Consider the following 25,976-nt stretch of genomic DNA (forward strand, 5'->3'; position numbering starts at 1 on the left):
CGGCGGCGGCGCTGCAGCGCCCCCTGGCGGAGGGGGTTTGAGCGCATCCCCCCCCCCAGTCCCAAATCCCAGTTCAACCCAGTTCAGCCCAGTCCAACCCAGTTCAGCCCAGTCCAACCCAGTTCAACCGCCCCTCAGCGCGGCCCCGGCAGCCCCCAGACCCACCAGCTGATTCCACCCCAGTCTGTCCCAGTTCATCCCCATCTGTCCCAGTTCATGCCAGTCTGTCCCAGTTCATCCCAGTCCATCTCACTCCCAGTCACCTCCAGCCTCTCCCAGTCTGTCCCAGTCCCTCCCTGTCTCACTCCCTCCCAGTCTGCTCCAGTCTCTCCCAGTCTGTCCCAGTCCATCTCACTCCTTCCCACCCCTGTCTCTCCCAGTCCCCTCCCAGTGCCTCCCAGTCTGTTCTAGTCCCCTCCCAGTCCCTCCCACTCTCATCTCGGTCCCATCCCAGTTTATCCCAGTACCTCCCACTTCCATCCGAGTGCCTCCCAGTCTATCCCAGTCCCATCCCAGTCTTTCCCAGTCTCTCCCCATCTCCCTCCCAGTCTCTCCCAGTGCCATCCCAGTTCACCCCGGTCTATCCCAGTCCCTCCCACTCTGTTCTACTCCCATTCCAGTCCCTCCCAGTCTGTACCAGTCCTTCCCAGTCTATTCCAGTGTCTCCCAATCTGTTCTAGTCCCATCCCAGTCTATCCCAGTCCCTCCCCAGTCCCTCCCAGTTTGTCCCCAGTCCCCCCCAGTCCCATTCCAGTCTTTCCCAGTTCCCCCCCAGTCCATCCCAGTCCCTCCCCAGTCCATCCCAGTGCCCCCCAATCCCTCCCAGTCCCCCCCAGTTTATCCCATTGCCCCCCATGCCCCCCAATCAGCGTTTGAGCGCTTTAATCACAAAAATAGACTCTGCCCGGCGGTGCCTATAAAAAGGGGGTTCGGGGGGGTCCCCCAATCCCGGGGTCAGGAGAAGGTGGAGGGGTCCCCCCAATCCCGGGTCAGGGTCAGGAGGGGGGGTCCCCCCAATCCCGGGATCAGGAGCAAGGGGGGGGCAGGGGGGATCCCCCCAATCCCGGGTCAGGGTCAAGAGGGGGGGTCCCCCCAATCCCGGGGTCAGGAGTGGGGGGGGAGGGGGGATCCCCCCAGTCCCGGTTCAGGAGAAGGAGGGGGGGGTCCCCCCAATTCTGGGTCAGGAGGGGGGGTCCCCCCAATCCCGGGTCAGGGTCAGGAGGGGGGGTCCCACCAATCCTGGGGTAAAGGAGTGGGGTGGGGGGAGGGGGGATCCCCCCAGTCCCGGGTCAGGAGAAGGAGGGGGGGGTCCCCCCAATTCTGGGTCAGGAGAGGGGATCCCCCCAATCCCGGGATCAGGAGCAAGGGGGGGGCAGAGAGGATCCCCCCAATCCCGGGTCAGGGTCAGGAGGGGGGGTCCCCCCAATCCCGGGGTCAGGAACAGGCAAGGAGAGGGGGGATCCCCCCAATCCCGGGTCAGGGTCAGGAGGGGGGGTCCCCCCAATCCTGGGTCAGGAGAAGGAGGGGGCAGGGGGGATCCCCCCAATCCCGGGTCAGGAGAAGGAGGGGGCAGGGGGGATCCCCCCAATCCCGGGTCAGGAGCAGGCGGGGGGCGGGGCCTCGGGGGGGCCCCCCCCGAAGAGCGGGGGGTGTGTGAGGGGCCGCAGCAGCAGCAGGAACAGCAGCACCCCCCCCAGGTAGCAGGGCAGCAGCGCCCCCCGGCGGGGGTGACCCAGCGCCGCCCCCAGCGCCGGGAACCCCAGCGCGTTACAGAAGGAATGACAGACAACCGGCCCCGCCAGGTGACCTGCACGGACAGACGGACACACCGGGGCGGATGGGACCCCCCCTGACCCCCCCCAGACCAGGGGACACCCCCTGACCCCACAGGGACCTGGGGACACCCCCACATCCCCTGCCCCCCCCCACCTCCAGACACCCCCTGACCCCACATGGACCTGGGGACACCCCCACATCCCCTGCCCCCCCCCACCTCCAGACACCCCCTGACCCCACATGGACCTGGGGACACCCCCACATCCCCTGCCCCCCCCCACCTCCAGACACCCCCTGACCCCACATGGACCTGGGGACACCCCCACATCCCCTGCCCCCCCCCACCTCCAGACACCCCCTGACCCCACATGGACCTGGGGACACCCCCACATCCCCTGCCCCCCCCCACCTCCAGACACCCCCTGACCCCACATGGACCTGGGGACACCCCCACATCCCCTGCCCCCCCCACCTCCAGACACCCCCTGACCCCACAGGGACCTGGGGACACCCCCACATCCCCTGCCCCCCCCACCTCCAGACACCCCCTGACCCCACAGGGACCTGGGGACACCCCCACATCCCCTGCCCCCCCCCACCTCCAGACACCCCCTGACCCCACAGGGACCTGGGGACACCCCCACATCCCCTGCCCCCCCCCACCTCCAGACACCCCCTGACCCCACATGGACCTGGGGACACCCCCACATCCCCTGCCCCCCCCCCACCTCCAGACACCCCCTGACCCCACAGGGACCTGGGGACACCCCCACATCCCCTGCCCCCCCCACCTCCAGACACCCCCTGACCCCACAGGGACCTGGGGACACCCCCACATCCCCTGCCCCCCCCCACCTCCAGACACCCCCTGACCCCACATGGACCTGGGGACACCCCCACATCCCCTGCCCCCCCCCACCTCCAGACACCCCCTGACCCCACAGGGACCTGGGGACACCCCCACATCCCCTGCCCCCCCCCACCTCCAGACACCCCCTGACCCCACAGGGACCTGGGGACACCCCCACATCCCCTGCCCCCCCCCACCTCCACCCACCCCCTGACCCCACATGGACCTGGGGACACCCCCACATCCCCTGCCCCCCCCCACCTCCAGACACCCCCTGACCCCACATGGACCTGGGGACACCCCCACATCCCCTGCCCCCCCCCACCTCCAGACACCCCCTGACCCCACAGGGACCTGGGGACACCCCCACATCCCCTGCCCCCCCCCACCCACCCCCTGACCCCACATGGACCTGGGGACACCCCCACATCCCCTGCCCCCCCCCACCTCCAGACACCCCCTGACCCCACAGGGACCTGGGGACACCCCCACATCCCCTGCCCCCCCCCACCTCCAGACACCCCCTGACCCCACATGGACCTGGGGACACCCCCACATCCCCTGCCCCCCCCCACCTCCAGACACCCCCTGACCCCACAGGGACCTGGGGACACCCCCACATCCCCTGCCCCCCCCCACCTCCAGACACCCCCTGACCCCACAGGGACCTGGGGACACCCCCACATCCCCTGCCCCCCCCCACCTCCACCCACCCCCTGACCCCACATGGACCTGGGGACACCCCCACATCCCCTGCCCCCCCCCACCTCCAGACACCCCCTGACCCCACATGGACCTGGGGACACCCCCACATCCCCTGCCCCCCCCCACCTCCAGACACCCCCTGACCCCACAGGGACCTGGGGACACCCCCACATCCCCTGCCCCCCCCCACCTCCAGACACCCCCTGACCCCACAGGGACCTGGGGACACCCCCACATCCCCTGCCCCCCCCCACCTCCAGACACCCCCTGACCCCACATGGACCCGGGGACACCCCCACATCCCCTTGCCCGCCCCCCCCCCTCCCCCCCACATGGACCTGGGGACACCCCCTGGATCCCCCCCCACACCTCCAGATCCCCCCAGACACCCCCAGATTTGGGGACACCCCCACACCCCCGTGACCCCCCCAGACACCCCGAGACTCCCCCAGACACCTCCGGACACCCTTAACCCCCCCCGGACACCTCCAGGCCCCCCCAGACCCCTCCAGACCCCCCTGGGCATCCCCAGACCCCCCCCCTCAGACACCCCCAGACACCCTCTGACCCCCCCCCAGACCCCCCAAACATATCCAGACCCCCCCAGACACCCTGTTACCGCCCCCAGACCTGGGGACACCCCCAGGCCCCCCCTGGACCTTGGGACACCTCCTGGACACCCCCCCCCCCCCCCCGACTCTCTTTGGACTTGGGGACCCCCCATGGACTTAGGGACCCCCCCTGACACCCCCAAACCCAAGGGACAGCCCCTGACCCCCCCTGGGCCTTGGGACACCCCCAGACACCCCCCCAGGCCCCCTTGGATTGGGGGACACCCCCTGACCCCCCCAGACACCCCCTGACCCCCCCTGGACATGGGGACACCCCCTGACCCCTCCCGACCCCCCCCCAGAACCCTCCAGACCCCTCTCAGACTTAGGGGACACCCCCAGACCCCCCTGAACCTGGGGACCCCCCTAGACCCTCCATGACCCCCCCAGACCTGTGGGACACCCTCTGACCCCCCTGGACATGGGGACACCCCCTGACCCCCCCAGACACCCCCTGACCCCCCCTGGACATGGGGACACCCCCAACCCCTCAGACCTGGGGACACCCCTGACCCCCCAGACCCCTCCTAACCCCCCCCCCCCAGAACCCTCCAGACCCCCCCAGACTTAGGGGACACCCCCTGACCCCCATGGACATGGGGACCCCCCCTAGACCCTCCATGACCCCCCCAGACCTGTAGGACACCCCCTGACCCCCCTGAACATGGGGACACACCCTGACCCCCCCAGACACCCCCTGACCCCCCCCCCCCCCCCGAACCCTCCAAACCCCCCCAGACTTAGGGGACACCCCCCTGACCCCCATGGACATGGGGAACCCCCCTAGACCCTCCATGACACCCCCTGACCCCCCATGGACCTGGGAACACCCCGACCCCCCCCAGACCCCCCTGAACCTGGGGACCCCCCCCTAGACCCTCCATGACCCCCCCAGACCTGTGGGACACCCCCTGACCCCCCTGAACATGGGGACACCCCCTGACCCCCCCAGACTTAGGGGACACCCCCCTGTCCCCCCTGGACCTGGGGACAACCCCAGCCCCTCCATGACACCCCCCAGATGTGGGGGACCCCCCAAGACCCCCCCCCCAATCTTGGGGACCCCCCCAAGTCTCGGGGACCCCCACCTGTGCGCAGGAAGATGAAGGCGGTGTAGGCACCGAACACAGCGGTGTAGGAGAACTGGAACGCTGGGGGGGAAAGGGGGGGTCAGGGGACCCCCAGAGACCCCCCCGGGCACCCCAAAATCCTCCTGGGCACCCCACCCCCCCACAGCTCAAATAACCCCAAATACCCCCCAGGACACCCCCAATAATGGATCAGGACCCCCCCAAATAACCCCCCAGAACACCCCCAATAATAACCCAGGGCACCCCAATAATGGCCTAGGGCACCCCCAAATAATAACCCAGGGTACCCCCAAATAATAACCCAGGGCACCCCCCAATAATGGCCTAGGGCACCCCCCAATAATGGCCTAGGGCACCCCCAAATAATAACCCAGGGCACCCCAAAAATTGGTCCAGGACACCCCCAATAATGGCCCAGGGCACCCCCCAATAATGGCCCAGAGCACCCCCAATAATAACCCAGGGCACCCCAATAATGGCCCAGGGCACCCCCAAATAATAACCCAGGGCACCCCCCAATAATAACCCAGGGCACCCCAAAAATTGGTCCAGGACACCCCCAATAATGGCCCAGGGCACCCCAATAATGGCCCAGAGCACCCCCAAATAATAACCCAGAGCACCCCCCAATAATGGCCCAGAGCACCCCCAAATAATAACCCAGAGCACCCCCAATAATAACCCAGGGCACCCCAATAACGGCCCAGGGTACCCCCAAATAATAACCCAGACACCCCAAATCCCCCCCAGACACCCCAAGTTCCCCCCAGGACACCCCAAATAACCCCAATGCACCCCAAATCCCCCCCACACACCCCAAATCCCTCCCATACCCCCAAATCCCCCCCAGACACCCCAAGTGCCCCCCAGGACACCCCAAATCCCCCCCAGGACACCCCAAATAACCCCGCACCCCCAAATCCCCCCCAGACACCCCAAATCCCCCCCAGACACCCCAAGTCCCCCCACACCCCCAAATCCCCCCCAGACACCCCAAATCCCCCCCAGACACCCCCAAATCTCCCCCAGACACCCCAAATAACCCCAATGCACCCCAAATCCCCCCTAGACACCCCAAGTAACCCCAGACACCCCAAGTTCTCCCCAGACACCCCAAATAACCCCTGCACCCCCAATTCCCCCCTAGACACCCCAAGAACCCCCCAGGACACCCCAAGAACCCCCCAGGACACCCCAAGAACCCTCTGCACCCCCAAATCCCTCCCAGGACACCCCAAATCCCCCCAGACACCCCAAATCCCCCCAGGACACCCCAAATTCCCCCCTAGACACCCCCATTTCCCACCAGGACACCCCAAATAACCCCAATGCACCCCAAATCCCCCCTAGACACCCCAAGTAACCCCAGACACCCCAAGTTTCCCCCAGACACCCCAAATAACCCCACACCCCCAAATCCCCCCCAGACACCCCAAATAACCCCCAGGACACCCCAAATCCCCCCACACCCCCAAGTCCCTCCCAGGACACCCCAAGAACCCCCAGGACACCCCAAATCCCTCTGCACCCCCAAATCCCTCTGCACCCCCAAATCCCTCCCAGGACACCCCAAATCCCCCCCAGGACACCCCAAATAACCCCGCACCCCCAAATCCCCCCCAGACACCCCAAATCCCCCCCAGACACCCCAAGTTCTCCCCAGACACCCCAAATAATCCCCACACCCCCAAATCCCTCTGCACCCCCAAATCCCTCCCAGGACACCCCAAATCCCCCCAGGACACCCCCATTTCCCCCCAGGACACCCCAAATCCCCCCTGCACCCCCAAACCCCCCCGTACCCCCAAACCCCCGGTACCGGCGGCCACGAGGATGCTGCCCAGCGACCCCTGGCGGAAGCGCAGCTGCTCGATCACATGGTGGAAATGGGCTGGGGGGGCACGGGGGGTCAGGGGGGGTCCCCAAAATCCGGGGGGGGGTCATGGGGGGGCCCCTAGGGGTGGGGGGGGTCAGGGGGTGTCCCCAAGTCCAGGGGGAGTCTAAGGGGTGGTCCTGAAGTCCAGGGGGGACCCCAGGTCCAGGGGGGGTCCCCAGGTCCAGGGGGGTCAGGGGGGGTCAGGGGGTGTCCCCAAGTTCAGGGGGAGTCCCCAGGTCCTGGGGGGGGGAATCTCCTGGGTCTGGGGGGGGGTCAAGGGAGGTCCCCAAGTCCAGGGGGTTCCCCAATTCTAGGGGGAGGTCCCCAAGTCTGGGGGGGTCAGGGGGGTCCCCAAGTCCAGGAGGAGTCAGGGGGTGTCCCCTGGGGCTGGGGGGGTCAGGGGGGTCCCCAAGTCCAAGAGGAGTCAGGGGGGATCCCCTGGGGCTGGGGGGGTCAGGGGGGTCCCCAAGTCCGGGGTGGGGGGTCCCTAAGTCCAGGGGGAGGTCCCCAAGTCTGGGGGGGGTCAGGGGGGATCCCCTGGGGCTGGGGGGGCATGGGGGGTGTCAGGGGGGTCCCCAATTCCAGGGGAGGTCCCCAGGTCCTGGGGGGGTCAGGGGGGATCCCCTGTTGCTGGGGGGGCACAGGGGAGGTCCCCAAGTCCAGGGGGGGTCTGGGGGTGTCCCCAAGACCAGGGGGGGGGTCCCCAGGTCCAGGGGGGATCAGGGGGTGTCTGAAGGGGTTCAGGGGGATTTCCAGGTCTGGGGGGGGGGGTCAGGGGTATCCCCAGGGTCTGGGGGTGTCCCCAAGTCTGGGGGTGTCTCAGTGGGTCAGGGGGGGTTTTGGGGTACCAGGGGGGTTTGGGGGGGCTCACCCAATGCGAAGAAGAGGGGGTAGCCCAGCAGCGCCCCCCGGTGGCCGGCGCAGGGCAGCAGCATGGGCAGGGGTATTGGGGGGTCCCCAAGTCTGGGGGTGTCTGGATGGGTTTTGGGGTGCCAGGGGGGTTTGGGGGTGTCAGGGCTGTTTTGGGGGGGCTCACCCAATGCGAAGAAGAGGGGGTAGCCCAGCAGTGCCCCCCGGTGGCCGGCACGGGGCAGCAGCATGGGCAGGGGTACTGGGGGATCTCCAAGTCTCAGTGGGTCAGGGGGGGTTTTGGGGTGCCAGGGGGGTTTTGGGGTGTCAGGGGAGTTTGGGGGGGCTCACCCAATGTGAAGAAGAGGGGGTACCCCAGCAGCGCCCCCCGGTGGCCGGCGCAGGGCAGCAGCATGGGCAGGGGCATTGGGGGGTCCCCAACTCTCAGTGGGTCAGGGGGGGTTTTGGGGTGTCAGGGGGCTTATGGGGGTTCTCACCCAATGTGAAGAAGAGGGGGCAGCCCAGCAGTGCCCCCTGGTGGCCGGCACAGGGCAGCAGCATGGGCAGGGGTATTGAGGTGTCTGGGTGGGTCAGGGGATGTTTTGGGGTACCAGGGGGGTTTTGGGGTGTCAGGGGGGTTTGGGGGGGCTCACCCAATGCGAAGAAGAGGGGGTAGCCCAGCAGCGCCCCCTGGTGGCCGGCGCAGGGCAGCAGCATGGGCAGGGGTATTGGGGGGTCCCCAAGTCTGGGGGTGTCTCAGTGGGGGTTTTGGGGTGTCAGGGGGGTTTGGGGGGGCTCACCCAATGCGAAGAAGAGGGGGCACCCCAGCAGTGCCCCCCGGTGGCCGGCGCAGGGCAGCAGCATGGGCAGGGCTATTGGGGGGTCCCCAAGTCTGGGGGTGTCTCAGTGGGGGTTTTGGGGTGCCAGGGGGGTTTTGGGGTGTCAGGGGGGCTTGGGGGTGTCAAGGCTGTTTTGGGGGGGCTCACCCAATGCGAAGAAGAGGGGGCAGGCGAGCAGTGCCCCCTGGTGGCCGGCGCAGGGCAGCAGCATGGGCAGGGGTATTGGGGGGTCCCCAAGTCTCAGTGGGTCAGGGGGGGTTTTGGGGTGCCAGGGGGGTTTGGGGGTGTCAGGGGGGTTTTGGGGGGGCTCACCCAATGCGAAGAAGAGGGGGTAGCCCAGCAGTGCCCCCCGGTGGCCGGCGCAGGGCAGCAGCATGGGCAGGGGTATTGGGGTGTCTGGGTGGGTCAGGGGATGTTTTGGGGTACCAGGGGGATTTGGGGTGTCAGGGCTGTTTTGGGGGGGCTCACCCAATGCAAAGAAGAGGGGGCAGGCCAGCAGCGCCCCCCGGTGGCCGGCGCAGGGCAGCAGCATGGGCAGCATGCAGGCCCTGAACACCAGCTCCTCCGTCACCGGCGCCACCACCTGGTTCCGCAGCCACCGCACGTCCCCCAGGAACCGCAGCCAGGAACGGGGCGCTGGGGACCCCAAAAATGACATCAGGACCCCCCCAGACACCCCAACAATGAGAGAGGAACCCCCAGGAACCGCAGCCAGGAACGGGGCGCTGGGGACCCCAAAAATGACATCAGGACCCCCATAGACACCCCAACAATGAGAGAGGAACCCCCAGGAACCGCAGCCAGGAACGGGGCGCTGGGGACCCCAAAATCGCATCAGGACCCCCATAGACACCCCAACAATGAGAGAGGAACCCCCAGGAACCGCAGCCAGGAACGGGGCGCTGGGGACCCCAAAATCCATCAGGACCCCCATAGACACCCCAACAATGAGAGAGGAACCCCCAGGAACCGCAGCCAGGAACGGGGCGCTGGGGACCCCAAAATCGCATCAGGACCCCCATGGACACCCCAACAATGAGAGAGGAACCCCCAGGAACCGCAGCCAGGAACGGGGCGCTGGGGACCCCAAAAATGACATCAGGACCCCCATAGACACCCCAACAATGAGAGAGGAACCCCCAGGAACCGCAGCCAGGAGCGGGGGGCTGGGGACCCCAAAAATGACATCAGGACCCCCATAGACACCCCAACAATGAGAGAGGAACCCCCAGGAACCGCAGCCAGGAGCGGGGCGCTGGGGACCCCAAAATCGCATCAGGACCCCCCCATAGACACCCCAACAATGAGAGAGGAACCCCCAGGAACCGCAGCCAGGAACGGGGCGCTGGGGACCCCAAAATCGCATCAGGACCCCCATAGACACCCCAACAATGAGAGAGGAACCCCCAGGAACCGCAGCCAGGAACGGGGCGCTGGGGACCCCAAAATCGCATCAGGACCCCCATAGACACCCCAACAATGAGAGAGGAACCCCCAGGAACCGCAGCCAGGAACGGGGCGCTGGGGACCCCAAAATCGCATCAGGACCCCCCCAGACACCCCAACAATGAGAGAGGAACCCCCAGGAACCGCAGCCAGGAGCGGGGCGCTGGGGACCCCAAAATCGCATCAGGACCCCCATAGACACCCCAACAATGAGAGAGGAACCCCCAGGAACCGCAGCCAGGAACGGGGCGCTGGGGACCCCAAAATGTGATCAGCACCCCAGGGACACCCCAACAATGAGAGAGGAACCCCCAGGAACCGCAGCCAGGAACGGGGCGCTGGGGACCCCAAAAATGACATCAGGACCCCCCCAGACACCCCAACAATGAGAGAGGAACCCCCAGGAACCGCAGCCAGGAACGGGGCGCTGGGGACCCCAAAATCGCATCAGGACCCCCCCAGACACCCCAACAATGAGAGAGGAACCCCCAGGAACCGCAGCCAGGAACGGGGCGCTGGGGACCCCAAAATCGCATCAGGACCCCCATAGACACCCCAACAATGAGAGAGGAACCCCCAGGAACCGCAGCCAGGAGCGGGGCGCTGGGGACCCCAAAAATGACATCAGGACCCCCATAGACACCCCAACAATGAGAGAGGAACCCCCAGGAACCGCAGCCAGGAGCGGGGCGCTGGGGACCCCAAAATGTGATCAGCACCCCAGGGACACCCCAACAATGCCATCAGCACCCACAGGGACCCCCACAGGCGCTGGGGACCCCAAAACTGAGTCGGGGACCCCGGGGACCCCACTGACCCCCCAAACCCATTGACCCCCAACCCATTGACCCCCCCAGGCTCCCCCAGACCCACTGACCCCTCCAGACCCCCCAAAGCCATTGACCCCCAAACCCACTGACCCCCCCAAACCCATTGACCCACTCAAACCCACTGACCCCCCCAGACCCCCCAAACCCACTGACCCATCCAAACCCACTGACCCCCCCTGACCCCCCCAAACCCATTGACCCACTCAAACCCACTGACCCCCCCAGACCCCCCCAAACCCATTGACCCACTCAAACCCCCCCAAACACACTGACCCCCCAGACCCCCCCCAAACCCACTGACCCCCCCAAACCCTCTCAAACCTATTGACCCCCAAACCCACTTATGCCCCCAAAATCCCCCAGACCCACTGACCCCCCAGACCCCCCAAACCCATTGACCCATCCAAACCGACTGATCCCCCTGAACCCCCCAAACCCACTGACCCCCCCTGACCCCCCCAAACCCACTGACCCCCCCCAAACCCATTGACCCACTCAAACCCACTGACCCCCCCCAAACCCCCCCAAACCCATTGACTCCCCTCAAACCCACTGACCCCCCCAGACCCCCCCAAACCCACTGACCCCCCCGACCCCCCCAAACCCATTGACCCATCCAAACCCACTGACCCCCCCAAACCCCCCCAAACCCACTGACCCCCCCAAATCCCCCCAAACCCATTGACCCCCAAACCCACTGACCCCCCCAAACCCACTGACCCCCCAAACCCCCCCAAACCCACTGACCCCCCCCCAAACCCATTGACCCATCCAAACCCACTGACCCCCCAAACCCCCCCAAACCCATTGACCCATCCAAACCCACTGACCCCCCAAACCCCCCCAAACCCATTGACCCATCCAAACCCACTGACCCCCCAGACCCCCCCAAACCCACTGACCCCCCCCAAACCCCCCCAAACCCACTGACCCCCCCCAAACCCACTGATCCCCCTGAACCCCCCCAGACCCACTGACCCCCCCAGACCCCCCGAAACCCATTGACCCCCAAACCCATTGACCCCCTCAAACCCACTGATCCCCCCAAACCCCCCCAAACCCACTGACCCCCCCTGACCCCCCCAAACCTACTGACCCCCCTGACCCCCCCAAACCCACTGACCCCCCCATTACCCAGAGCCGCCCTGAGGCCGTGGCTCCAGCGCCAGGAACAATCCATGGAGAGCTGGATCAGGGGGCCCAGGAACAGGATCTGGGGGGCAGGGGGGTTGGGGGTTCAGGATCTGGGGGGTGGGAGGGTTTGGGGGTTCAGGATTTGGGGGGTGGGAGGGTTGGGGGTTCAGGATCTGGGGGGGGGAGGGTTGGGGGTTCAGGATCTGGGGGGCAGGGGGGTTGGGGGTTCAGGATCTGGGGGGCGGGAGGGTTTGGGGTTCAGGATCTGGGGGGCAGGGGGGTTTGGGGTTCAGGATCTGGGGGGCGGGACGGTTGGGGGTTCAGGATCTGGGGGGCAGAGGGGTTGGGGGTTCAGGATCTGGGGGGGCGTGGGGGTTTGGGGTTCAGGATCTGGGGGGGCAGGGGGTTTGGGGTTCAGGATGTGGGGGGCAGGGGGGTTGGGGGTTCAGGATCTGGGGGGCAGGGGGGTTGGGGGTTCAGGATCTGGGGGGTGGGAGGGTTTGGGGGTTCAGTACCTGGGGAGTGGGAGGGTTTGGGGGTTCAGGATGTGGGGGGCAGGGGGGTTGGGGGTTCAGGATCTGGGGGGCAGGGGGGTTGGGGGTTCAGGATCTGGGGGGCAGGGGGGGTTTGGGGTTCAGGATCTGGGGGGTGGGAGGGTTGGGGTTCAGGATCTGGGGGGCAGGGGGGTTGGGGGTTCAGGATCTGGGGGGCAGGGGGGTTTGGGGTTCAGGATCTGGGGGGCAGGGGGGTTGGGGGTTCAGGATCTGGGGGGCAGAGGGGTTTGGGGTTCAGGATCTGGGGGGTGGGAGGTTTGGGGGTTCAGGGGGTCAGGAACAGGATCTGGGGGGCGGGAGGGTTGGGGGGTGTCAGGAGGGTTTTGGGGTTCAGAGGGGGTGTCAGGAGGGTTCAGGGAGCTGTCAGGAGGTTTTGGGGGTGTCAGAGGAGTCTGGGGGGAGTGTCAGGAGGTTTTGGGGTTCAGGGAACTCAGGGGAGCTCAGGGGGGTTTGGGGGTGTCAGGAGGTTTGGGGTTCAGGGGGGCTCAGGGGGGTTTGGGGGCGTCAGGGGAGCTCAGGGGGGCTCAGGGGGGTTTGGGGGTGTCAGGGGGGCTCAGGGGGGCTCAGGGGGGTTTGGGGGTGTCAGGGGAGCTCAGGGGGGCTCAGGAGGGTTTGGGGGGCTCAGGGGGGCTCAGGGGGGTTTGGGGGTGTCAGGGGGGCTCAGGGGGGCTCAGGGGGGTTTGGGGGTGTCAGGGGGGCTCAGGGGGGTTTGGGGGTGTCAGGGGAGCTCAGGGGGGCTCAGGGGGGTTTGGGGGTGTCAGGGGGACTCAGGGGGGCTCAGGGGAGTTTGGGGGTGTCAGGGGGGCTCAGGAGGGTTTGGGGGTGTCAGGGGAGCTCAGGGGGGCTCAGGGGGGTTTGGGGGTGTCAGGGGAGCTCAGGGGGGCTCAGGAGGGTTTGGGGGTGTCAGGGGGGCTCAGGGGGGTTTGGGGGTGTCAGGGGGGCTCAGGGGTGCTCAGGAAGGTTTGGGGGTGTCAGGGGGGCTCAGGAGGGTTTGGGGGTGTCAGGGGAGCTCAGGGGGGCTCAGGGGGGTTTGGGGGTGTCAGGGGGGCTCAGGGGGGCTCAGGGGGGTTTGGGGGTGTCAGGGGAGCTCAGGGGGGCTCAGGGGGGCTCAGGGGGGTTTGGGGGTGTCAGGGGGGCTCAGGGGGGCTCAGGGGGGTTTGGGGGTGTCAGGGGGGCTCAGGGGGGTTTGGGGGTGTCAGGGGAGCTCAGGGGGGCTCAGGGGGGTTTGGGGGTGTCAGGGGGACTCAGGGGGGCTCAGGGGAGTTTGGGGGTGTCAGGGGGGCTCAGGAGGGTTTGGGGGTGTCAGGGGAGCTCAGGGGGGCTCAGGGGGGTTTGGGGGTGTCAGGGGAGCTCAGGGGGGCTCAGGAGGGTTTGGGGGTGTCAGGGGGGCTCAGGGGTGCTCAGGAAGGTTTGGGGGTGTCAGGGGAGCTCAGGGGGGCTCAGGAGGGTTTGGGGGGTTCCAGGGGGGCTCAGGAGGGTTTGGGGGGTTCCAGGGGGGCTCAGGGGGGTGTTGGGGTGCGGGGTGAGTTTGGGGCGCCCTCACCATGGTGAGCAGCAGCGGCAGCAGGGTCGCGGGCAGCAGCCCCTCCAGGCGCAGCCCCAGCAGCGCCGGCAGCGACCACTCCGCCTGTGAAACGGGGGGGTCAGCACCATGGGGCCGGGGGGGCCCGGGGTCTGTGTGTGTCCCCCCCGGACTCAGGGCCACTTGGGGGGTCCTGGGGTGGGGGTCAGTGCCACTTGGGGGTCCCAGGGGTCTTTGTGTCCCCCCCAGACTCAGGGCCACTTGGGGGGTCCTGGGGTGGGGGTCAGTGCCACTTGGGGGTCCCAGGGGTCTTTGTGTCCCCCCCAGACTCAGGGCCACTTGGGGGGTCCCGGGGTGGGGGTCAGTGCCACTTGGTGGATCCCTGGGGGGTCCCAGGGGTCTTTGTGTCCCCCCCGGACTCAGCACCAATTGGGGGGTCCTGGGGTGGGGGTCAGTGCCACTTGGGGGTCCCAGGGGTCTTTGTGTCCCCCCCCGACTCAGGGCCACTTGGGGGGTCCTGGGGTGGGGGTCAGTGCCACTTGGGGGGTCCCTGGGGTCTTTGTGTCCCCCCCAGACTCAGGGCCACTTGGGGGGTCCCAGGGGTCTTTGTGTCCCCCCCCAGACTCAGGGCCACTTGGGGGGTCCCAGGGGTCTTTGTGTCCCCCCCAGACTCAAGGCCACTTGGGGGGTCCCGGGGTGGGGGTCAGTGCCACTTGGGGGGTCCCAGGGGTCTTTGTGTCCCCCCCAGACTCAGGGCCACTTGGGGGGTCCCAGGGGTCTTTGTGTCCCCCCCCAGACTCAGGGACACTTGGGGGGTCCCAGGGGTCTTTGTGTGGCCCCCAGACTCAGGGACACTTGGGGGGTCCCAGGGGTCTTTGTGTCCCCCCCAGACTCAGGGCCACTTGGGGGGTCCTGGGGTGGGGGTCAGTGCCACTTGGGGGGTCCCAGGGGTCTTTGTGTCCCCCCCCAGACTCAGGGCCACTTGGGGGGTCCCAGGGGTCTTTGTGTCCCCCCCAGACTCAGGGCCACTTGGGGGGTCCCAGGGGTCTTTGTGTCCCCCCCAGACTCAGGGCCACTTGGGGGGACCCAGGGGTCTTTGTGTCCCCCCCCAGACTCAGGGCCACTTGGGGGGTCCCAGGGGTCTTTGTGTCCCCCCCCAGACTCAGGGCCACTTGGGGGGTCCCAGGGGTCTTTGTGTCCCCCCCCAGACTCAGGGCCACTTGGGGGGTCCCAGGGGTCTTTGTGTCCCCCCCAGACTCAGGGCCACTTGGGGGGTCCTGGGGTGGGGGTCAGTGCCACTTGGGGGGTCCCAGGGGTCTTTGTGTCCCCCCCCAGACTCAGGGCCACTTGGGGGGTCCCAGGGGTCTTTGTGTCCCCCCCAGACTCAGGGCCACTTGGGGGGACCCAGGGGTCTTTGTGTCCCCCCCAGACTCAGGGCCACTTGGGGGGTCCCAGGGGTCTCTGTGTCCCCCCCAGACTCAGGGCCACTTGGGGGGTCCCAGGGGTCTCTGTGTCCCCCCCAGACTCAGGGCCACTTGGGGGTCCCAGGGGTCTTTGTGTCCCCCCCAGACTCAGGGCCACTTGGGGGTCCCAGGGGTCTTTGTGTCCCCCCCAGACTCAGGGCCACTTGGGGTGTCCCAGGGGTCTTTGTGTGGCCCCCAGACTCAGGGCCACTTGGGGGGTCCCACGGGTCTTTGTGTCCCCCCCAGACTCAGGGCCACTTGGGGGTCCCAGGGGTCTTTGTGTCCCCCCCAGACTCAGGGCCACTTGGGGGGTCCTGGGGTGGGGGTCAGTGCCACTTGGGGGGTCCCTGGGGGTCCCAGGGGTCTTTGTGTCCCCCCCCAGACTCAGGGCCACTTGGGGGGTGTCCCAGGGGTCTTTGTGTCCCCCCCAGACTCAGGGCCACTTGGGGGGTCCCTGGGTGGGGGTCAGTGCCACTTGGGGGGACCCAGGGGGTGTCCCTGGGGTCTGTGTGTCCCCCCCGGACTCAGCACCAATTGGGGGGTCCCTGGGGGGGTCAGCACCACTCAGGGCGTCACTGGGGGTCCCAAGGGGGTCCTGGGGTTCTGTGTGTCCCCCCCAGCCTCAGCAACACTTGGGGGGTCCCAAGGGGTCCCAGGGGGGTCCCTGGGGTCTGTGTGTCCCCCCCAGACTCAGCACCAATTGGGGGGTCCCTGGGGGGGTCAGCACCACTCAGGGCATCACTGGGGGTCCCAAGGGGGTCCTGGGGGTCTGTGTGTCCCCCCCAGCCTCAGCAACACTTGGGGGGTCCCAAGGGGGTCCCAGGGGGGTCCCTGGGGTCTGTGTGCCCCCTCCAGACTCAGCACCACTCAGGGGGTCCCTGGGGGTCCCAGGGGGGTCCCTGGGGTCTGTGTGTCCCCCCCAGACTCAGCACCACTCAGGGGGTCCCTGGGGGTCCCAGGGTGGTCCCTGGGGTCTGTGTGTCCCCCCCAGACTCAGCACCAATTGGGGGGTCCCTGGGGGGGTCAGCACCACTCAGGGCGTCACTGGGGGTCCCAAGGGGGTCCTGGGGGTCTGTGTGTCCCCCCCAGCCTCAGTAACACTTGGGGGGTCCCAAGGGGGTCCCTGGGGTCTGTGTGTCCCCCCCAGACTCAGCACCACTCAGGGGGTCCCTGGGGGTCCCAAGGGGGTCCCTGGGGTCTGTGTGTCCCCCCCAGACTCAGCACCACTCAGGGGGTCCCTGGGGGTCCCAGGGGGGTCCCTGGGGTCTGTGTGACCCCCCCAGACTCAGCACCACTCAGGGGGTCCCTGGGGGTCCCAGGGGGGTCCCTGGGGTCTGTGTGACCCCCCCAGACTCAGCACCACTCAGGGGGTCCCTGGGGGTCCCAGGGGGGTCCCTGGGGTCTGTGTGTCCCCCCCAGACTCAGCACTGCTTGGAGGATCCCAGGGGGTACCAGGGGGTCCTGGGGGGTCCCAGGGGGGGTCCCGGGGGTCCGTGCGCCCCCCCCGGCCTCACCTTGATCCCCGAGTGCTCCCTCCAGAGCCAGACGAGCGCGGGCGCCAGCCCCGACACCAGCAGCACGCTGGTGAACCGGCGCTTGATGACGGACGGGTGGTCCCTGCGGGGGGGCGTCAGTGCCCCCCACAGCCCAGGGGCGCGCGGGACCCCAAACCTCCCCACAACCCCCCCACGTACTCCATAGAACCCCCATGTACCCCATAGACCCCCCATAGACTTCCCCAGAACCCCCCCATGTACCCCATAGACCCCCCATAGACTTCCCCAGAACCCCCCCATGTACCCCACAGACTCCCCATAAACTTCCCCAGAACCCCCCCATATACCCCATAGAACCCCCAGGTACCCCATAGACGCCCCATAGACTTCCCCAGAACCCCCCCATGTACCCCATAGACCCCCCATAGACTTCCCCAGAACCCCCCCATGTATCCCATAGACCCCCCATAGACTTCCCCAGAACCCCCCCATGTACCCCATAGAACCCCCAGGTACCCCATAGAACCCCCAGGTACCCCATAGAACCCCCATAGACTTCCCCAGAACCCCCCCACATACCCCATAGACCCCCCATAGACTTCCCCAGAACCCCCCCATGTACCCCATAGACCCCCCATAGACTTCCCCAGAACCCCCCCATGTACCCCATAGACCCCCCATAGACTTCCCCAGAACCCCCCCATGTACCCCATAGAACCCCCATGTACCCCATAGACCCCCCATAGACTTCCCAGAACCCCCCCATGTACCCCATAGAACCCCCAGGTACCCCATAGACCCCCCATAGACTTCCCAGAACCCCCCCATGTACCCCATAGAACCCCCAGGTACCCCATAGACCCCCCATAGACTTCCCCAGAACCCCCCCATGTACCCCACAGACCCCCCATAGACTTCCCAGAACCCCCCCCATGTACCCCATAGAACCCCCAGGTACCCCATAGACGCCCCATAGACTTCCCCAGAACCCCCCCATGTACCCCATAGAACCCCCAGGTACCCCATAGACGCCCCACAGACTTCTCCAGAACCCCCCCATGTACCCCATAGAACCCCCAGGTACCCCATAGAACCCCCATAGACTTCCCCAGAACCCCCCCATGTACCCCATAGAACCCCCAGGTACCCCATAGAACCCCCACAGACTTCCCCAGAACCCCCCCATGTACCCCACAGACCCCCCATAGACTTCCCCAGAAGCCCACGAGGTACCCCATAGACCCCCATGTGCCCCACAGACCCCCCAGATACCCCACAGATCCCTCAGGCACCCCACAGACCCCATAGATCCGCCAGATACCCCATAGACCCCCAACGTACCCCACAGACTCCCCAAATACCCCACAGACTCCCCAAATACCCCACAGACCCCCCAGGCACCCCACAGACCCCTCACCACCCCACGGATGTCCCAGAACGCCCCTAAGTGCCCTATAGACCCCTCAAACCCCTCCATACCCCAGACCCCCCCCAAACACCCCACAGAAACCCCATAGACCCCCCAGAACCCCTCTAGGTGCCCTACAGACCCCCCAGGCCCCCTATAGACCCCCCAGGCCACCCCGATACCCCAGAACCCCCCCAGACCCCCCAAGCACCCCATAAATGTCCCAGAACCCTCCCAGGTACCCTATAAACCCCCCAGGTACCCTACAGACCTCTCAGGCCCCCCAGACACCCCATAGAACCCCCCAGACCCCCCCATACCTCAGAATCCCCCCAGGGACCCCCCAAACACCCCACAGATACCCCATGGACACCCCAGAACCCATGGGTACCCCATAGATTTCTCAGACCCCCCCCAGGTGCCCTATAGACCCCCTCAGGCCCCCCAGATGCACCATAGACCCCCCAGAACCCCCCCCAGACCTCCCCCAGATGCACCAGAGCCCCCCCAGACACCCCACAGACCCCCTGGAACCCCCCCAGATGCACCAGAGCCCCCCCAGAACCCCCCCAGATCCCCCCCAGGTGCCCCATAGACCCCCACAACCCCCCCAGATCCCCCAAACACCCCATAAATGTCCCAGAACCCTTCCGGGTACCCCACAGACCCCCCCCCCGGCACCCTATAGACCCCTCAGACACCCCATAGACCCCCCCAGAAGCCCCATAGACCCCCAGACCCCCCATAGAACCCCCCAGAAGCCCCACAGAATCCCCCAGAAGCCGCCCGTACCCCAGAACCCCCCCAGGTACCCTCCAGACCCCCCCGAACCCCCCCAGATGCCCCCCAGGTGCCCCATAGAACCCCAGAACCCCCCCAGACACCCCACAGACTCCCCAGAGCAGCCCGTGATACCCCACAGACCCCCCCTAGACCCCCCCAGAAGCCCCATAGACCCCCCAAACCCCCCCCGGTTCCACGTACCGCGGCAGGGGGCTGCCCCACACGTAGAGGCTGCCCACGTAGCAGCAGGCCAGGCTCAGGCAGGCCAGCACGGCGGCCCAGCACGGCCCGGGCCCGCAGCCCGCTCCGGGGGCTCCGGGGGCTCCGGGGGGTCCCGGTTCCGACCCCGGGACCGACCCGGCCCGGCCCGGCGCGGCCCAGGACGAGCCCGCGGGCTCCGACACCGCCATGGCGCCGGGGGCGGGGCCGCCGAGGGGGCGGGGCCAGGAAAAGGGGGAGGAGTCAGGGCGGAGGCAGCGAATGGGGCTGGGGCAGGGGCGGGGCCAAGGGGAGACGGAGCGGGGCCAGCGCTGCGGGGTGGAGAGGGGGCGTGGCCAAGGCATGGGGGCGTGGTCAAGGGCATGGGGGCGTGGCCAGAGCATGCCGAGGGTGATCAGGGCAATGGAGGCGTGGCCAGGGACATGGGGGCGTGGTCAGGTGGCAAGGGGGCGTGTCAAGGGGCGGGGCAAGGGGACGGGGCAGGGCCAGGAGGTGGGAACTGGGTTGGAACTGGTGGGGAACTGGGATTTGGGGACTGGGATGAAATGGGGGAACTGGGACCAAAGGGGGGAACTGGGATAAACTGGTGGAACTGGGGTGAAAGGGGGGAACTGGGACCAACTGGTTAAACTGGGACCAACTGGGGGAACTGGGACCAACTGGGGCAACTGGGACCAACTGGGGGAACTGGGACCAACTGGGGGAACTGGGACCACCTGGGGGAACTGGGACCAATGAGGGAAACTGGAAACAACTGGGACAAACTGGGTGAACTGGGGGGCTCCATCCCTCAGGCCTGTGGAACGGGGGGGAGTGACAGGGTTAATGGGGGTCACAGGGGTTAATGGGGGGGTCACAGGGGTTAATTGGGGGTCACAGGGGGTTAATGGGGGGGTCACATGGGTTAATGGGGGTCACAGGGGTTAATGGGGGTCACAGGGGTTAACAGAGGGGTTATAGGGGTTAATGGGGGGGTCACAGGACTTAATGGGTGGGGTCACAGGGGTTAATGGGGAGTCCCAAGGGTTAATGGGGAGTCCCAAGGGTTAATGGGGGTCATGGGGGGCATGGGGTCAATGGGGTGCATGCGGTTAATGGGGGGCATGGGGTTAATGGGGGTCATAGGGGTTAATGGGGGGCATGGGGGTAACGGGGGCGCATGGGGTTAATGGGGCATGGGGGTAATGGGGGGCACGGGGTTAATGGGGATCACAGGGGTTAATGGGGGGTCATGGGGATTAAATGGGGGTCACAGGGTTAATGGGGGGGTCACAGAGGTTAATGGGGGGATCACAGGGTTAATGGGGGGTCACACGGGTTAATGGGGGGATCACAGGGTTAATGGGGGGTCACAGATTACTGGGGGGTCATGGGGATTAAATGGGGTCACGTGGGTTAATGGGGGGCCACAGGGGTTAATGGGGGGCCACAGGGGTTAATGGGCGGTCATGGGAGATAATGGGGGGGGTCACAGGGTTTAATGGGGGGGGTCACAGGGTTAATGGGGGGGTCCCAGAGGTTAACGGGGGGGTCCCAGCGGGGAGGTCACCCCCATCACCCCCCAATGTCCCCAACCCACCTGTAGCCACGTCCCCCGCTCCTTCCGCCGCCGTCCCCTCCGCTGCCGCTGCCCCCCGTGTGGGGACCCTATGGGGACACGGGGGGGTCATGAGGGGCCGTGGGGGGGGGGGGCGGTGCGACCCCCCCGCTCCATCACTCACCCCTGGGGGTGTCACCGGGGGGGTCCCTGCAGCCGCGGTGCAGCCGGCGCTGCTGGGTGACCTGCGCCAAGCTCCTTTGCGCCGCCACCACCAGCGCCGCCGTGTCCGTGACCTGGGGGGGGGGGATGGGGTAAAATAGGGGGGGGACACCCCCGCTGTCCCCTCCCGGGGGTCCCTGTGGGGGTGCCCCCCCCCTCTATGGACCTGCATGGTGTCCAGGCAGGAGCGGCGGAAGCGGGAGCTGGTGCTGGCGGTCACCACGGCCGAGAGCGCGGCCACCGCCACCCCGACGGAGCGGGACACGCGCTGCTGGGCCTGGGGGGCGCGGGGTTAATGGGGGGAATGGGGGGAATGGGGGGAATGGGGGGAATGGGGTAATGGGGGGCGTGGGGTTAACGGGGGCATGGGGGTAATGGGGGTAATGGGGGCTTGGGGGTAATGGGGGCATGGGGGTAATGGGGGTTATGGGGGCATGGGGTTAATGGGGGGCATGGGGGTAATGGGGGTCATAGAGGTTAATGGGGGTAACAGGGGGTCATAGGGGTCAATGGGGGGCATGGGGGTAATGGGGGACATGGGGTTAATGGGGGTCATGGGGTTAATGGGGGGCATGGGGGTAATGGGGGTAATGGGGGTTATGGGGTCATAAGGGTTAATGGGGGTCATGGGGGTAATGGGGTCATGGGGTTTCTTGGGGGCATGTGGGTAATGGGGGTCATAGAGGTTAATGGGGGTAACAGGGGGTCATAGGGGTCAATGGGGGGCATAGGGGTAATGGGGGGCACGGGGGTAGTGGGGGCGTGGGGGTAATGGGGGTTATGGGGGCATGGGGTTAATGGGGGGCATGGGGGTAATGGGGGGCATGGGGGTAATGGGGGTCATAGAGGTTAATGGGGGTAACGGGGGGTCATAGGGGTCAATGGGGGTCATGGGGGTAATGGGGGCTTGGGGGTAATGGGGGCATGGGGGTAGTGGGGGCCATGGCTGTAACGGGGTGTCACAGTGGTTAATGGGGGTGTCACAGGGGTTACTGGGGTGCACAGGGGTTATTGGGGTGTCATAGGGGTTACTGGGGTGTCATAGGGGTTATTGGGGTGTCATAGGGGTTAAGGGGGTGCACAGGGGTTACTGGGGTGTCATAGGGGGTTATTGGGGTGTCATAGGGGTTAAGGGGGTGCACAGGGGTTACTGGGGTGTCATAGGGGGTTATTGGGGTGTCATAGGGGTTAAGGGGGTGCACAGGGGTTACTGGGGTGTCATAGGGGTTATTGGGGTGCACAGGGGTTACTGGGGTGTCATAGGGGGTTATTGGGGTGTCATAGGGGTTACTGGGGTGTCATAGGGGGTTATTGGGGTGTCACAGGGGTTATTGGGGTGTCATAGGGGTTAATGGGGTGTCACAGGGGTTACTGGGGTGTCATGGGGGTTACTGGGGTGTCATAGGGGTTATTGGGGTGTCATAGGGGTTACTGGGGTGCACAGGGGTTATTGGGGTGTCATAGGGGTTACTGGGGTGCACAGGGGTTACTGGGGTGTCATAGGGGTTACTGGGGTGTCACAGGGGTTACTGGGGTGTCATAGGGGTTACTGGGGTGTCATAGGGGTTATTGGGGTGTCACAGGGGTTATTGGGGTGTCATGGGGGTTACTGGGGTGTCACAGGGGTTACTGGGGTGTCACAGGGGCTATTGGGGTGTCACAGGGGTTACTGGGGTGTCATGGGGGTTATTGGGGTGTCATGGGGGTTACTGGGGTGCACAGGGGTTACTGGGGTGTCATAGGGGTTATTGGGGTGTCATAGGGGTTAAGGGGGTGCACAGGGGTTACTGGGGTGTCATGGGGGTTATTGGGGTGTCATGGGGGTTACTGGGGTGCACAGGGGTTACTGGGGTGTCATAGGGGTTATTGGGGTGTCATAGGGGGTTACTGGGGTGCACAGGGGTTACTGGGGTGTCACAGGGGTTATTGGGGTGTCATAGGGGGTTATTGGGGTGTCATGGGGGTCAATGGGGTCCCCGCCTCACCCGCTCCCGGCGCCGCGTCTGCCGCAGCAGGGGGTGCAGGAGGCGGCGCAGCCCCCGCTCCAGCGCCGGGCGGCTCAGGCTCAGCACCGGCTCCAGGTGCCCCTGCAGCAGCCCACGGGTGCCTGGGGGGGACAACGTGGGGCACCCCCAAACCAAACCATGGGGACACCCCCAAACCATGGGGGCACCCCCGAGACACCTCCTGACCATGGGGACACCCCCAAACCATGGGGACACCTCCTGACCATGGGGACACCCCCAAACCATGGGGACACCCCCGAGACACCTCCTGACCATGGGGACACCTCCTGACCATGGGGACACCCCCTGACCATGGGGACACCCCCAAACCATGGGGACACCCCCTGACCATGGGGACACCTCCTGACCATGGGGCACCCGCAAACCATAGGGACACCCCCAAACCATGGGGACACCCCCAAACCATGGGGACACCTCCTGACCATGGGGACACCCCCTGACCATGGGGACACCCCCAAACCATAGGGACACCTCCTGACCATGGGGACACCCCCAAACCATGGGGACACCCCCGACCATGGGGACACCCCCAAACCATGGGGCACCCCCAAACCATGGGGACACCCCCAAACCATGGGGCACCCCCTGACCATGGGGACACCCCCAAACCATGGGGCACCCCCAAACCATGGGGACACCCCCTGACCATGGGGACACCCCCTGACCATGGGGACACCTCCTGACCATGGGGACAGCCCAGCCCTTGGGGACACCCCCAACCCATAGGGACCCTCCCCGACCTTGGGGCCCCCCCAGCCCTATTGACCCCCCTGGGGACCCCCCCGCAATCCCTTGGGGACCCCCCAGGGCCCCCCCAGCCTATAGGGACCCCCCCGAGCCCTTGGGGACACCCTCAACCTATATGGACCCTTCCAGACCTTGGGGACCCCAGCCCATTGGGGACCCCCCCCCAGCCCTTGGGGACCCCCCCAGAGACCCCCTGGCCCTTGGGGACTCCCCCAGCCCTTGGGGACACCCCTGGTGACACCTCCAACCCATAGGGACACCCCCAGCCCTTGGGGACCCCCCCAGGGACACCCCCAGCCCCTGGGGACCCCCCCAGGAACCCCCCCAGCCCCTGGGGACAACCCCAGCCCATTGGGACCCCCCCAGGAACCCCCCCAGCCCTTGGGGACCCCCAGCCCATGGGGACCCCCCCAGGAAACCCCCAGCCCATGGGGACAACCCCAGCCCATTGGGACACCCCCAGGAACCCCCCCAGCCCATGGGGACCCCCCCAGGAACCCCCCCAGCCCTTGTGGACCCCCAGCCCTTGGGGACACCCCCAGCCCATTGGGACACCCCCAGGAACCCCCCCAGCCCATGGGGACCCCCCCAGGAACCCCCCCCAGCCCATTGGGACACCCTCAGGAACCCCCCCAGCCCTTGGGGACCCCCAGTCCTTGGGGACCCCCAGCCCATGGGGACACCTCTGGGCCCCCCCCCCATCCCTTGGGGACCCCCCAGGGACCCCCCAGCCCATTGGGACACCCCTAGGAACCCCCCCAGCCCTTGTGGACACCCCCAGCCCTTGGGGACCCCCCCAGGAACCCCCCCAGCCCTTGGGGACCCCCAGCCCATGGGGACCCCCCCAGGATCCCCCCCAGCCCTTGGGGACCCCCAGCCCATGGGGACCCCCCTAGGAACCCCCCCAGCCCATGGGGACCCCCCCAGGAACCCCCCCCAGCCCATTGGGACACCCCCAGGAACCCCCCCAGCCCTTGGGGACCCCCAGCCCTTGGGGACCCCCCCAGGAACCCCCCCAGCCCTTGTGGACACCCCCAGCCCATTGGGACACCCCCAGGAACCCCCCCAGCCCATGGGGACCCCCCCAGGAACCCCCCCAACCCTTGGGGACCCCCCCAGGAACCCCCCCAGCCCTTGGGGACCCCCAGTCCTTGGGGACCCCCAGCCCATTGGGACACCTCTGGGCCCCCCCCCCCATCCCTTGGGGCCCCCCCCCATCCCTTGGGGCCCCCCCCCATCCCTTGGGGACCCCCCAGGGCCCCCCCTGACCGCTATCGTAGGGCTGGAAGGGGTCGTGGTGGCGCAGGAAGAGGAAGAGCAGCAGGGTCTGGGGGCGCTGCCCCCCGTCCGCGTCCCCCCCCGTCTGCCGCAGCACGTAGGTGACATCGGGGACCGCCAGCTCTGCGGGGGGGACACGAGGTGACACCGGGGGGGGGTCGCATTGCATGACCCCCCCCCCCCCCTCCCCAAAAAGGACCCCCCCCAATCACCTTGTTCGAGTTGGGGTCCCGCGTGGGGGGACGCGATGAGGCCGAACCGCGGCCACTCGGCCACACAGGAGGGGTCCCCCAGCAGATGGGGGGGGACACGGGGACACGGGAGCCCCCCCGGGTCGTACAGGAACACGTGGGGTGGGTCAAGGACAATGGAGAATGGGGGACCCCCCCCACAGCCCATGGGTCGTGGGGACAGGGACACCGGACCCCCCGTGTCCACCTGGGGTGGGTGACAAGGACACCGGACCCCCCGTGTCCACCTGGGGTGGGTGACAAGGACACCGGACCCCCCGTGTCCACCTGGGGTGGGTGACAAGGACACCGGACCCCCCGTGTCCACCTGGGGTGGGTGACAAGGACAGGGACACCGGACCCCCCGTGTCCACCTGGGGTGGGTGACAAGGACACCGGACCCCCTGTGTCCACCTGGGGTGGGTGACAAGGACACCGGACCCCCCGTGTCCACCTGGGGTGGGTGACAAGGACACCGGACCC

General features: G+C 67.2%; 2 protein-coding genes across 7 annotated transcripts; both read right to left on the reverse strand.

Moving 5' to 3' along the window:
- Window positions 1-865: 865 nt before the first annotated feature.
- RCE1 (Ras converting CAAX endopeptidase 1) lies at window positions 866-21,266 on the reverse strand. 6 transcript variants are annotated; one of them, XM_071801566.1, is made up of 11 exons: window positions 21,174-21,265; window positions 21,032-21,099; window positions 19,435-20,248; window positions 17,061-17,163; window positions 14,105-14,188; window positions 12,008-12,086; window positions 9,066-9,233; window positions 6,836-6,924; window positions 5,031-5,093; window positions 1,461-1,807; window positions 1,316-1,417 (listed from the first exon to the last, which is right to left on the reverse strand). In XM_071801566.1, exons 3-11 carry the CDS (start codon window positions 19,833-19,835, stop codon window positions 1,405-1,407), a joined length of 1,347 nt encoding a protein of 448 aa, XP_071657667.1. In that variant the 5' UTR covers window positions 19,836-20,248; window positions 21,032-21,099; window positions 21,174-21,265; the 3' UTR covers window positions 1,316-1,404. The 6 variants fall into 6 exon arrangements, with proteins under 6 accessions (XP_071657665.1, XP_071657664.1, XP_071657666.1 ...); XM_071801564.1 differs by having other exon boundaries at window positions 866-1,807; window positions 17,061-17,127; window positions 21,174-21,266; XM_071801563.1 differs by having other exon boundaries at window positions 866-1,807; window positions 21,174-21,261.
- TOP6BL (TOP6B like initiator of meiotic double strand breaks) lies at window positions 20,243-25,695 on the reverse strand. Its single transcript, XM_065862263.2, has 7 exons — window positions 25,476-25,695; window positions 25,255-25,386; window positions 23,197-23,318; window positions 21,378-21,488; window positions 21,174-21,285; window positions 21,032-21,099; window positions 20,243-20,248 (listed from the first exon to the last, which is right to left on the reverse strand). Exons 1-7 carry the CDS (start codon window positions 25,660-25,662, stop codon window positions 20,243-20,245), a joined length of 738 nt encoding a protein of 245 aa, XP_065718335.1. The 5' UTR covers window positions 25,663-25,695.
- Between the last annotated feature and the right edge of the window lie 281 nt (window positions 25,696-25,976).

The sequence above is a fragment of the Patagioenas fasciata genome, chromosome 39 (assembly GCF_037038585.1).
Source record: "Patagioenas fasciata isolate bPatFas1 chromosome 39, bPatFas1.hap1, whole genome shotgun sequence".
Lineage (NCBI taxonomy): Eukaryota > Metazoa > Chordata > Aves > Columbiformes > Columbidae > Patagioenas > Patagioenas fasciata.